Source organism: Scleropages formosus, chromosome 4 (assembly GCF_900964775.1).
Source record: "Scleropages formosus chromosome 4, fSclFor1.1, whole genome shotgun sequence".
NCBI lineage: Eukaryota > Metazoa > Chordata > Actinopteri > Osteoglossiformes > Osteoglossidae > Scleropages > Scleropages formosus.
This window is the reverse complement of record NC_041809.1, coordinates 19,340,183-19,354,666: the sequence shown is the minus strand read 5'-3', so window position 1 is coordinate 19,354,666 and position 14,484 is coordinate 19,340,183. Positions and strand designations below refer to the sequence as shown.

Genomic DNA, 14,484 nt, shown 5'->3' with positions numbered 1-14,484 from the left:
GAAACTGAGTGCGTCCTGCTCCGCAACAATGTGCTTCGGGTCTCGGTACCTTACGCAGACCAGCCTCTTGAAGACGTGCTTGGGCATCCTGCTCGGGTGTCCCGCTGCGGACAACATGCGCCACTCACAATAGCTGTGACACGTTCAGATTGGCTCCTGGGCCAATAAGCACATCTCCATTCTCCCCAATTCCATTCACCCAACTTTTCCCAAACGACGCAACTCGAGCGTGTGAGGGAAGCTACCGGCGTCCGAGTCAGACGTGATTAAAGTAAATGTAGCTTTAAAAAAAAAAAAAAAAAAAAAAAAAAAATCACTGCAAAACAATTTTAAAAATTGGAAGTATTTGCAAAGCAGATAGAAGGATTTCTGCCATGACACAAGCTCCCTCTTTAGTTCCACACTATGTATCTCCCGCTATTTATATCTGACACTTATTCCCTGCCAAGTCGCCTTCCCTGCGCTGTCAGCCCGGACCCAAACACGTCCTGCGCAACAGCTCCCCGTCGAAAAAACCGAGTCGGCTCTTAGTGCATGACTACAGTAAATTCACATTAACATGATACGCTTTTAAAATGGTTCTCCCTTTCAAAGCCCGTTGCTTTGCCCTGCGGCTGTCCCAGCTGCTTTCTGGCACGACAGAGAGGGAGAGACAGGGTGGCCGCGTGGAGGGACCGCTTCCCAAGTCTCAAGGCAGAGCCTACTGCAGCACACACACAGCCGTGCTGAGAATCCCACTCCTCCGGCACACACAGCACATGCCCCTCTGTGGGATTAAGATAAACATCTGGGTCCTTCTTCAGCCATCATTCATCTTCTCCTCCTGGTTACCCAGCTTTCCTTTCATTTCCATCTCCTGTTTTTTTTCCTAATTTCCTTTTTCTGCTGCAGGTGAACAGGCAAGGTCAGGTGGCAGGAGTCCAACCAAGACCCACAGAAGAGACACTCGCAGGGATTCACACTAATTAATAATAATTACACCGCTACACATCAGTTACTGGGAAAATCAAATAGTTGGTCTGGAGTAAAAAGCCTGGTTCAGCACCCGCTGGCAGTTTCCACCAAAAACAGTTGCAGTCCGTCAGCTGTAAACAAACACCCATCACCAACAGTAAATACCACCAGTACTAACAGTTGTGAGTAGCAGCGAGACATCAGGAACGCAACGTAGGAGACAAGCCTGAGACACAGCGGAAAGAGAACGCTTTCTGCTCCTCTGCTTCCATTCCTCAGGAAGAGGCAGGAGATCTGAGTTGTCGGGAAGAACAAAAAAGGACTGCTTCTCTTCACACCCTCTCCTCTGGGTGTCAGGCAGAGAAACAAATCATTAACAGAGTGGTCATACCCTCCTAAAAAATGAGAGGAGAGAAAAGAAATGTTTAATTTATTCAGATACAATTCTAAACAACATGGGAGGGTCCTTGGGCAAAGCAAATGATTGCTGCAAGGCCAACAAACATTTACAAATGACACTGTTCAAACCACTTCAAGTGGTCACTCTCACAGCAAACATATTACAAAATTTCTATTTTAAGCAAAACACCTTTTTCAATCACTGTGCTTTTCATAAATATAGAAAAACAAACCATGTACGCGCCACACCAAATCAGAACAGAATTGCTCTGAATAAAAACACAGAAAGCAAAAGAAACAGCTACAGACCATATTTCGGCCAAATATAGTAAAATGCGACCAGACCTTCTTCATTTGCTTCTACCTTCTACCTAGCTTCTGGTCTTTTACACTAAAGTCATTAGAAGCTATGAAAGTGTAAAAAGCACTCATGCATTACTAGGGTAGGAAGGGTTAGCGCCATCAAGTCGAATTGAACCCAAGGGCACCGCTCATTCAGTTACTGCGGTAAAGGAGCAAACAGAAGAGGTTTACCATTGCCTTCTTCTACATATGCCTTTGGAGTGCGAACTCGGAAAAAACATGCAAATTCCAAACGGCCTGAGAAGGACTCAAACCTCCAACCGGCATTGAGAGGTGCTGGCGGTACCAGCTGCTCCAACCACTGCCACAGATACAAGCAAAAATAATCTTTGAAGCAGACAACCAGTGTAGAGACCAAGGTGAGATAATTCATAGTACCCATTTATGTACCGCATCACTGATTAGTGCTCAGGCACAAGTGTCTATACAAAGAGTAAAGTGAAAAAAGCGGCACTCCTTGCAGGGTCTGCGTGCCTGGTCTCCGTCACTGGGCCACCGTGTCCAACGCCATGTCTCTCCCGCTGTTCGTAGAGCATGTGTATGTTGCCGGATGCCAAATCGGCCTGGCCTACCAGGCTGCTTCTCCAGCGACACGGAAGGAAACCACTCTCCAGTGGGAAGGGTGACGGAAACAACACATGCTTCCTTCGGTAGCTATAGCATATGGTGGTAAAAAAAAACACACGTTTCCAGACGGTTGTATAGGGTGGTATGTACGCCGAGCCAGTTTCGGGTGCGCTGACCTCCTGCTAACGTTTGCGGACGTAGTGGGTTGCAATACAGAGGACACTGATGGTGTGTCGATGGGGTGTCAGCCGCCAGAGACCATCGTGTGCCGCCCGAACACCCTTCCATTCACCATTCAAAGCTGGGTGAACACAGGCTGAAAACAAAAACCACCAATCAGACACAAGATACAACTTAACAACACTGTGAATTCTGGTACAACGCTGCACAGATGTGCAGTTGGCATGGCTTTTTGAGCAGAAGTTCTGGCTTATCTACTGTTCGAATTTTATGAGTCCTTGAGGGTCAGTTAGGTCCGAAGAACTAATGGAGATGCCCTCCATCTCCTTCTTCAAATTGCTGCACCTGGTTCTCATCCTGTTGCTCTGAAATTTACAAATGCCATCAAAACATACTTAAGTTTTTCATCTGTGAATTAATCGTGGTATATTGAAATAAGAAACATCTACGAATGGTCATCTTTAACCTTTGAGTACGAGTTTCCTTCTGCTGTTACCTTTATTTCAACTATTTCACAGAAATTCTAGGTCCTGTACAATTCAGCGATTCATCACAAAACTCTAAAACACCCCAGAGGGGCACATTTTAAACTAAGCTCGTGGCGTTAGGTGGTAAATCCATTTTTTGTACTTATTATTTTTGCTGACGTCACACTGAGACCAGCAAATTTGCCGCCTCAGTCGCGGTCTGGAAAATGTTCCGTTTCATGTGTCTCGAAGAAGGAGAGCCGTGAGGAGGTGCTGACGCCTGAGAGATTAAATAAAGTCGGAGCGCTCGTCTCCTGTGAAACTCTCCATGTATGATGTGTCCGTGGAGAATGCTCCATAATTTCATCAGCTAGGCTTCAAACAGTCCCCCTGCAAGTGACTCTCTCGCTATGTTCATGTTCCCCCCTCACCGTTCTGCTCGCCCATCTCTTCGGGCAATCGCAGTAGAACGGCGTGTTGAGGGGTTCTTTGTCTACTTTCTTCCTCCTGAGTTGACAGTGAGTTGAGAGCACAGCCATAAACACCATAAATAATTTTTGGCTGCTTCATAGGGTGCTCACTACTAGGCAAGGAGATGCTCACTGCATCAACTCCAAAGCAACAGCTGTGATGCAGTGAGCATCTGGATGCAGGGTGGCTTCCTGTGGCCTCATTTGAGAAACCATGATATAGAAAGCAGGTGATGCTGATGGACCTTCCAAAGAAACAGTCCCCTGCATTGGGTTCAGCTATGAGATGCTTCCTAGATGGTCCTGCCACGCGCTTTATAAGCAGTTCCTCTGTCGCTATGCAACGACTTTTCTTAGTTTTGTACAAAAATCTGACATTAAAATGACAGATTCATTGCTGGGAGTTATTTCTGTTCTCATGCAGCTGTCTTCATAGGTAAGACGCTTCTGGATCTGCTCAGAGCAGAGGGGTCTGGAATCTGCAGCTTATCCAAGAATAAACTGTGGGTGACAGCAGAGTTGTAGCACACTTTAATACCACAGTCAGCCTTCCAGCACGTCCCCGCCAGGTTTAAAAAGTTGACTTTAAGCCTTTCACGCATGACAAACGACATGGATTTTGATCACTTCCCCACCTTAGGACGTGACGAGCTCTAAGTCAACGGCTGCTAGTGCTCTTGCAACTAACCAAACTGAGAAAAAAAAAGAAATATCTACAAACATATTTGAAAACATCACGCACATTCACGTTTGAAAACCACAAACTGCTTCGTTTGCTGTGGGAGACACCCGGATGGGGAGAGCAGTACGAGAGCCGTGAACATTTTGAGCACCACGACACAAGGCAGTGTTTCCCCTACACAGAGTAGACGCATGGCAGTACCACCATCACTACAACATGACCATCACCCAATAGATTACATGACTTTAGGAAAAACATCCCAAAAACCCCCAGGAGTGATCAGTACAGCATCATAAGGAATATTCAGAAAATACATACTGTATTGGAGGGGCGCGGTGGTGCAGTGGGTCTGACTGGGTCCTGCTCTCAGGTGGGTCTGGGGTTCAAGTCCCGCTTGGGGTACCTTGTGATGGACTGGCGTCCCGTCCTGGGTGTGTACCCTCCCCCTCCAGCCTTGCGCCCTGTGCTGCTGGGTTAGGCTCTGGCTCCCCACGACCCCGCACGGGATAAGCGGTTTCAGATGGTGGGTGTGTGTGTGTGTGTGTGTGTGTGTGTGTGTGTGTGTGTGTGTGTGTGTATATATATATATACACACACACTGTATTACTAAAAATATGTCATTTTGTCAAGAATTGCATTTGAAACAAAGCCAACCTCCCCAATAATTTGGGGACAACATCAGGCCCTTTCATTGCCTCCTGTTCCCCACACATATTTCACCCTCAAAATTTCTTCAGACAAGCTAAGCGCAAAATAACTATACTATTCATACTTTTAACTGCCAAGCTATAGAATATTAGAACAAACTCAGTGAGGCAGCACGCACTCCATCTATAAGTCTCAAGCGGATGCAACGGAACCGGTAGCGGCATGAGAAGACGATCAATAGGAGTGAACGCACCCTGAGTGGCCTGATCTCCTGGCAGCGACACGCCCATGAAGAGGTCCTGAATGAAGCGCAGAAGTGATGTTCACTTTCAGCAGACACGTTAACAGCTGGAGACTGATAAATGCAATTTGTACAGATCTGTACCGCTGACACGTGAATAAAGAGAGATGGATGGGTGTATATAGAGATGTGAAGATATATTAATCGGAGGAGTAGTGGGAGGGGGCCTCATCCAGAGAGGAAGGCTGAGATTATTCCTGAATGCAGCCGGTGCTGGGCCACGGTGTCTAATGGCCCCCGCATGAATGTTTAATGCCAGTGAAGGAGATGAGCCGGACGAAGCAGGCGACGCTGCATCAATGGGGAGCTGTAACACGAGACGGAGGAGGAAGTGCAGCAGCCGCTGGGAGAAGGGATGAGCGCAAGACAGAACGGCCCGTCACAACCCCTCCCCGGCCCGGTCCCCTGGGCGACACGCGCTGACGAGCTCCCGAGCTGCACCCAAGCTGAGGTGTATGCGAGCCGGTCGCCACGACGACCCACAGAGCGACAGTCTGCGATCCAAGCCTGAGCACTGACAGCTCCTTCCAGCTCCTGTGGCCTCCTTACTGAATATAAGCACCAGTATCGCTTCAAGCTTTAGCAAAATGTAATAGGATTCCCATATTTAAATTTCGACGCTACTTTTTCAAACCCAATAACACATGGGAAAGCAGTAGATGTAAAGTAGATACTAATGGCATAATTGCAGGCTATGTTGTGTCATGTTTCTGGCAACATAGCCCAGTAACAAGCCAAATATCAGATGATATGGATACTGCACTCAGGTGATTTGCATACCGAACAGCGGAAATAATGCATGCATGTATTTGAGATGTACTGACCCTTAACCACCACCCCTTAGTCAAACCAGCAACAACGAGAGCATTTTCCCAGGCCTGGGAGCAAACCCAGACTGCAAGACATCTCCTAATGGAATTGACATGGACTGCAGTTTTTCTCTTGCCTTTGTGCATTACCATGTTTCCCAGCAAAGGCCTCCGGCAAAAATAGAGGCCAATTAGGGGGAAAATACAGCCATGAAATTCTACACGGCAAAGCACTCCCACCGTTCGTGATAAGATGTCTTAATCTACTTATTCAGCGCGCAGGCAACTGGCAAAGAACAGGCCAAGCTGCCAGATGACTGGAGGCTAAGTAAATGCTGCTTGGCTCAGCCTGGTCCATGCAGGTTGGGGGCTTCTGCGCGCTGTCGGAGAGACGCAGGCTCTGCGGGGTGCGCATATCACGCGTGCGAACGTGCGTGTGTGTGCGCGTATGTGGACGCACACCAACACACCGCTAGGCTTTATGAGCGTAAGATCCCTCTACAACATCGACCCCCTCTCTGAGTCACCCGAGTCCCGCGTTCTCCCACACACACACGCACACGCACACAACCGGCACCCTCATCACTCACAGCGCTGCACCACGCTCACCTGCCTCCTCCATCGTCCATCATCGGCTGGCAGCCCCGACACCGAGCCGGCAGGCAAAGACGCGCGCAAACGCACATCGACACGCTGACGGACGGGACGCGGGGCTCCAGCTGTCACTCGCCGCCGTACACTTTCTCCCACATTCTTGGCCTTTTCTTCCCTGCCAAAGGCGATTTCCCGTCGTTTACATTACCGCCGATGCCAGTTTCCCTCCTTTGCTCCCATGAAATATTTAACTTTAATCAGCAGATGTGGCTCTGATGCAGAGTGCGCCTAAATCATTCTGTCACTGTGTCTAGAGTGTTTGCATTCTGTGTATTTTAATGTATACTATGAGGAGCTCTGCATTGACCAGTGGCCTCTCATGTATTTTGGGATGAATTCGTTTTATGGTGAAGATGTCAGTACTGTGCCCTAAAGCAGCGCACAATAAATGTCTTTTTATATAAAGAACAGAAAAGCCATTTCTGCTTTAGTGATCTTGAGAGCCACACCGGGGACTTTTTCCAAGACACTGGCTTGAAAATAAGACTGCCCTTCATACCACAGTTTGCTTGGCAAAGTTTCAAACTATGAATGACAAGGAGATCTAAGCATAAACCCCCTTCTCCGCATCTTAGCATGAACATGGCTGCAGAGGACTAACCTGTGTTATTTATAGACATGAGCACTAAAGATAGTCCCACCATTTCACACAAATCAAACATGAAAAAGTAAAGAGTATCGATCTGCATGATGCGCGAGTCCTTCGCCAGCTGCACAGTCATAATGTAATCCTGGTCTCCCATTGCACGCAGATACTTGAGCACAGCTGCGTTGGTGGGCTGTCTGCTGGGGCATCAATGAGGCACTGCTGGAGGAGAGTACCTGCTAAGGGATCTCTGCAGTTCATCGAGAAGGAGTGGGAGAGGTGGCGGGCTACAGAAATCTTCTATTAAAGCAAGTATACTTTGATATACAGTAATGAAGAGTGCCAATGCAAGACTATCTGGTTCATCTCAGGTCTGTTTGCTGTCTTCTGTGCCCGACAGCTGGTGAACATCAGGGGTTCCCTGCAACCAAGCAATGCCTTCCTGGATGGCCTGAAATACACAAGGTGACCTGTGACTGAATAAGTCACTCAGTTCCAGTCACCACATGCAATAAATGTGTCATAAATTGGGTCGTTATGAGGTCACTTTGTCCATCAAGCCTGTGTGGTAACCTGAATCAACAAGTCATGCAATAATTCAGTAGCACCTATTTGGTTTAAAGAACATTCTTCAACCGATTCTGGCAAAAATCTGTACTCTCAAAGCTTCTAATCAAGAGAAAGGCCAAAGATGGAAAAAAATTCAAAGTCGCCTCGGTGGACAGAAAAATTGAGTAACCACAAAGTGGAGGCCGGTACCCAAGAGCCCCGGCGAGATTCCTGTGGATTGAACCAACTGGCAAGAGGGAAACCAAGTGGCAAGAGTTAAGAGTTGACCATCGAACCTGCTGGTTTTGGACTTAAATGTCTAGAGTAGCCAAATGAGGTAGGGAAGTACAACATGAAATCTGTTTCAGCACAAACAGACTAAAGAGGTAATCCATTCACTGGAGGGTTAACCACTAACCAAACAATGCTAAAAAAAAAATGAATACACAGAACATGGCAGATGGAAGTGCGGGCAAAACACTGAAATAAGCAGTAATGCATCCATTTTCCACAGGGAGTCTTTGTTTTCCTGGCAAGATCTGCTACGGCACTACAGTGCAACCAACATTGGCTTGTTCACTTGCCAACAATGAATCGCGCCCAGGAAAGAGTCTGATGGGACCAGGGCAGAGTGGAAGGATCTCGCTCACAGCCTTAAACTAAGGTTCTCAACTACATGAACTTCGGTTGCTGCTCATGCCCTTGCGCCGACCTTCGCCTCACCCGAGCGCCACTTGCTGTTTACCTGCCATTTTTACCGTTCCCCTAACACTAAGTGAGGGATGTCCGTCTCAAGGATCAAATGTCAAAAAGGTAAATTCAAACCTCAACAACTTTCCAACGATTGCTTTGGTCCAAGTCACCACCGATTCGAATCGATCTGTACAGCCAGATCACCGGGGGTCGAGAGGTAGTGGTCTTGGTCTTTAGAACCAGTTCTCTTGATCTGCACACTCAGTGTGTAAATCTATGGTGCCAATCTGTCTTGAAAATTTGGAGCTTATCGCTGCCTAAAGGTAAGAGGCTGCTCCTCTGTGATTCCCAGTGCGTGGAACACAGTTTTACATAAACCTAAAGCAGACTTTGAAAGTGTGAACTCGCAGCCTTGCCCCCTTCACCCCCAACCCCCACCACACCAAGTCCTTGGCTCATACATTATTTATGGCAGACAGGAAGTTGCAAAGTGAAGCAATTCTCCTCTCCAGATAGACTCTGCCATTAAGATGACCTGGAACGGCCAGATGCCAAAAATCTTCATGCAACCTCGTACTGCGCGCACGTGCCACGAGAAGCACCCATTCACACATACTCTCACGCATGGCATTCCATTGGCAACCAAGGGCACCCTGCTGCGTGAGCGGTCCACTTTGCAAAAGTCGGCTGTGGGAGCTCCTCGGAAACTGCACATCACCGAAACGTCTCAAAACACCGTCACGAGTCTTTGGGCTGTCGGTCCTTTTAAGAAACAGACGGCAAGCTTAACAGGTGAAGAACAACACGCCGTAGTCCTGCATCTTATGTACGGTACAGAACGGTTATTGCACCTTGCTATCATGAGCGTGCCCTGCACACAATTTTATTTGTACACAATTATCCATCTGACTGTCCCCTGATGTGTCCTTAAAAGGTTAATATGACACCCTCATAAACAAATGACTCCTGCTTAATGTGTTCCATTAATTGACTTTCATTACAGCCTTGGTAATCACCTAACCCCGGACAGAAGGCTAGACTGAACCTCAATCGTAACCGATGAGGAGAAAGCTGAAATCGTGTCTGTGTGCAGTGATGCTGCTTGGAGTCTAGGGAGGACTTAATGTAAGTACAATTGGCCCAAATCTGTGACGATAACAGAGTTCATTTCTGTTTTGATGAGCCTAAAATAGTAATACCCTGACCTTAACTAGACCGAAGCTAAGTGTAGTGAAATTATGCATAATTTATGACTGTGTACTGAGCTCCTTTAAAAGCGCTACTGTCTGAGGAATATCCTTCACTGGTAGTTCCTCTCCTGCATCGTTTTATAAAATCGGAACGGCCGAGCGTGGCAGTTTTCCGGAGGCTGGGCAAGGCGTTTTGAAGAGCGTAATACTTCAGCTCAAGCCGTAGCCCCCTGCCTAATAACATGTGAAGGCTCACAGCTCTGATGGAGCTTGCCAGCTGCCTGGGTTGGAGAGCTCTGGCTACTTCTCTCTGTCCAATTCAAGACATCAGAGCCAGAGCTTAAGCCGACTCAGTTATGAGTTACAGCAACTGCGAACCGCAATGCAAAAGCCTTGTCAACCACAACTAAGTGAGAAAAAGAAAAAAAAAAAAACAACTGTCACAGAAGGGCATCTGCCAGGGATAATGTGTGATCTGGATGGTCTGAGGAGATACACACTGAAGCCTTCCACTTTTTTCGAAAGCTACCACATCTTACACACCTCTCAGGGAAACAGGTAAAGTGGTGAAAACATTTTCTGTGGGGCTTTTCAAGGTGGGGGCTTAAATTGTGGGTTAAATGTGAAACCACCGAGCGGACCGGCAGCGTGGCCGAGACCGGATTGCGGACGGCACGCTGCAGACAGGACGCTGGGCCAGCAGCCTCTGAAGTGCTGAGATGGGGGAAATGGAATCTGGGCAACGCCGGCAGACGCCATGAGGCCACGAGCCGGAATCAGGAATGCACTTGGAGGAAAGACAAGTCGGTGAGCCTGCCGTCGCCTCTGTCATCAGAGCACCCCCGCTGTTCCACCACGCTAGGTTGAAAACTTGCTTCGTTTCATAGTGACACAGCAAAGTCTAGGACTGAATTCTGCCTTGTCCAAACTGACTCTTCCAGTGACACAGACACACAGTGCTGAAGTTCTCAGAGTCATTCTCATCAAATCTATTCCAGCCATGCACCTCCTGCTGGACTCATTTCATTTGACTGGTGGGGCAGGATACTCTATGCTTTCACTGAAACAACTATATTTCCATAATAGAATTACTATGTCAATTCTTTGGTTCCTCTTTCCAAATAGGACTAATACAATACAATGAATGCGGTATTCTGCGAAGAAAGTTGGGTTTAAGGTGACTGAAACACTGTCATGAGCCTGTGGTGTACAGGATGGAGCCATCCAAAGTTCTGCAGGACTCGCTTACCCCTCAGTCTAAAGGTACCCTGATGGTACAGCAGTCAAACAAAATGCAGGAAGGCCAGGCAAACTGGGTTTGTACCCTACCTTAGGAGAAGTATCAGACAACGTGCATTACGGTAAAATACCACACTAAAGGAATATTACCATTTCAGTAAACTGAAAAAAATCATCTTCCTATGTCCTTTAGCTCCGATCCATAGTACCCAGCTCCATGGCAATAAAATCAATTTTAATTTTGACTGACTCAGGGCTTCCTGCAGCACTTGGTGGATTTCCGCGAGGTCATCAGAAGTCGGTCACATCGTGTTGTCAGAGAAAACCCTCGTTGCATGTGACCTGGCAGCAGTGAGCCTGCCACTACAGGCCAGCGGCATAAGATGATTAAAAGCAGAGTTCAGTGGAATCAGAGTCGAGAGGTGCCTTGACCCAGCGAGCCTTTTTACCTGAAGAGACATAAATCCCATTCTTTTCCACGGCAAACAAATATGGCAATACATAATAGATGGAGTGGATTACTGGAGAACTTTGAAAATCCTAACAAGGAAGGATTCCTGGCTTCATTGCAATTTAATATTGATGTCTTTTCACCTATAAATAACATGCGTTTCATCTATGTTGTGGCCTGCTAAAAAATAAATAAAAAAGAAGACGCGTCACAAAAAAAAAAAAAAAAAGCCTGTTTTAGCTCTTGGCACGCATCACAAGCATAATCCCATTTTCGTCCAAAATTCAGTGCGACCCAGAAAAGTCAATTCACGGAAGACCGGCAGCAACCAAACTGGTTCAGAGGATAATTCCGTCACCAGCGCTGAAACAAACCGCACCACACGGAACGCACTTGGCCGCCGCCTGAGCTCCCGACAAAGGACCCCTCTCCTCCACCAGGGTAAATCTGCAGCACAGTAGCAGCTGCCACACTGCCCCACCCCCACAAACACCACTACATGTGTGCATGCAAGTTTGCGTGCGTGCGTGCATGCGTGCATGAAGAGAACCAGCATGGCACTTGCTCAAGCACACCAATTAGTCATCATCACTTTAGGCAAGACAGACCATTATTGGGCATATGCTCCCATCAAGTTTAAAGATACACTTCCTTCCCCCCCAGTCATCCAAAAGGGAGAGGGTTACGCGGGGAGAATTCAACAAGTGTGGAGCATCCTGCTGCCATCTCACCCCCGGTCCCCATTAGCTGCGCTCGCCCCGGCTATCCCATTTAGCTCAAGGCACTCTTAACAGCGAGATTTCCATTTAGTTTGTGTAGACAGGGGGTGGGAGGGGGAGCAGCTATTCTGGCCCGCATCCAGGGGACTGTTGGTGAAAGTGAAGGCGTCTGCCAGCTGACAGCTTGAGACAGCAGTGTCAAGGCAGAAGGACGGAGCCTCTGGTGGTCTGTGTTTCTGCCATTGTTGGCTGCGTAGGGGGGAAGTAGGGGAGCTGTGCGCGTGTGTGTGGGGGGGTGGTAGCATATGCATGCTAGCGCACAAGCGAGCGGCGGAGCGGGACAGGATCTTCCTCGGTCCCCAGGCCGCACTGCGCCACGCTCCATCACCTCGGCCGGCGGGACGGCGCCGCCTCACCTTGAGCTGCTTCACTGACTCTTAGTGAAACCGTAGGCGTAAAAAGCCAAACAGTCAACCGCATGGCTGCTCTGTCTCAGTCTTTGCGACATAAATTGCCGCTGTCAAACGTATGACACAAAGTAGGATTTCACATAAAAAGGATAGAAAAGCGTCATCTTAGCAGACAACCCTGGACACTGGAGGAACTTGATGTGAGCTCTCAGAAAAACTTCCAGAAAAACGTAATGGGGGGGGGGGGGGGGGAGTCGTGCGGTACAGACTAGAGCCAGGCAGTGTCTGATTTTAGAATGCAATGATGCAGTAAATGTTAAGAAATAGAATGAAGCTCAAAAAATATTAAATGTGACTTTAGGTACATCCCCAAGAGTGACAGCAAGGCCAGGTGCTGCAGTCCAGTGATCCTCCTCTGTTGCAGCAGCGCCACTGGATCATGAAAACGCGCGACCCCCTGTGGCGGCGAGAGGAACTGCAAGGCCAAATGAGTCCATCAGGACCAGGTCAGTTCCCTCTCAATTACAAACGCGTTCGCATCAAACGTGAGCGCTGAAAACTGCAACCAAATCCCCTCAAATTTAGCCCGCGATTAAATGAGAACTGGAAAAGCAATACGAAAGCAAGCGGAAAGCAGGCTCAAAACGGCTTTTTACGATGGATTTAATGCAAAGCGCACGAGGAACCTGAAGACACACACACACACGAAAAAATTAAAATAAAAGGACACAGCGGAATGACGAGGGGACACCGCAGCCTTCCAGACATCCTTCCATTCTCTGGCAAAACCATCACCGAGCGCTTTCAACACTAAAGAACGCAATGTTCAATAATAAAGCAATAAATAATGGCACAATACATAAATAAACTGGAAACGCACCGTTTTCAGCAGCCTTACAACATGATGTCTCTCTGCCACAATGCTGCCAATATCCACAATACTTCACTTTCCGCATGAAGGAAATCATCTATTTAATCAACCGCCATTTAGAACCGCTATTATTCCCATAAAGATAAATGCATGAATATATTATATATATAAATATATATCTTTTTTTTCTATTAATTAACCTTAGTTTCACAAGGACACGGAGAAGTTCGGACCGTGAAAGACAATGTAATCTCAAATAAATATTATAATATATCTTCATGTCATTTCCTGCGCCAAGTAAGTGCCACTTTCCAACTATTCCAGCAGCAGTTTTGCGTCTATTTGCTAGAATCCTCCTTAAAAACGTGCAATGTCTGCACGGGAAAAGATGCACATTTGAATTGTCTAAAAAAAAGGAATGCATGGATGGAGAGGATGGAAAGAAAAAGGCACGCGAGCGCTTGGCTGTGTTTGTAAAATTGTGGTGGGTCGGGAAGCGGTGCGCGCAGCCGGGAGGCGGAGAATTCAATGTTAATAACAGCAATTTCGCGCAATTCTGGAAGGAGAAGCCACACACACACACACACACACACACACACAGTCTCCGGCAGCAGGATGCGATGCGGGCGCGGGGAAACTAAGCGGGCGTCTGCCGTGCAGCGGTGCCCAAAGTTGCCGCGTCGCGCTGCACTTCGACTCACCTTGAGCGGCCGATCCTCGGGCGCTGAACACACTTGCTATCAAAGTGGCCACATACCAAATCATAGTACTACTGCCAGCCAGGAGGAGACCACATCATATCTCAAAGTGCCCCTTCAGCGAATCTCTCATAGCCGAGCCCCCCAGCGCGGTGAACGCTCAGTCTGCTGCTCAAAGCCCTTTTTATTCATGCCCTGCGCACTTTCTCCTGGCCGCTTCTCGCCATCATTCTCGCCCGTCTCCCGTTCCTCTCTCTCGCCGTTCGCATCCCTCCTCTCGCTGAGACGGAGCACCCGCAGACCAGCGCGACGAAGGCGGACGGGGCGAGCTCGCCGATGCGACGTGAAACCAAGCTTGACATTTTAACCGCAGCGTCCCGCCTGCGCTGGGCGCTTATTGGCCGGCGTGGGAGGGCCGGGGGGCGTGGATTGGTTTCTTGCCCGTCGCTCCGGAGGCCCGCGGCAGGCGAGCCCCGTTTCAAGGTGAGTTGGAGCGTGAAGTTGCACGGGAACCGCAGTATCATGCGCAATGAGGGAGCCGAGTTAGCATCTTCCCGTCGGTTCGCGCTGCGCGTCTGCCAACA

The 14,484-nt window shown here is 48.2% G+C and overlaps 1 protein-coding gene across 8 annotated transcripts in view; it reads right to left on the bottom strand.

Moving 5' to 3' along the window:
• The window catches only part of igsf9bb (immunoglobulin superfamily, member 9Bb), a 110,584-nt gene extending 96,347 nt beyond the window's left edge, over nt 1-14,237 (bottom strand). For all 8 annotated transcript variants that reach the window (XM_018755302.2, XM_018755304.2, XM_018755303.2 and 5 more), the window contains exon 1: nt 13,904-14,237. In XM_018755302.2, the coding sequence (XP_018610818.1) occupies nt 13,904-13,967 (64 nt within the window). In that variant the 5' untranslated portion in view covers nt 13,968-14,237. The remainder of the gene's footprint in view (nt 1-13,903) is intronic.
• Between the last annotated feature and the right edge of the window lie 247 nt (nt 14,238-14,484).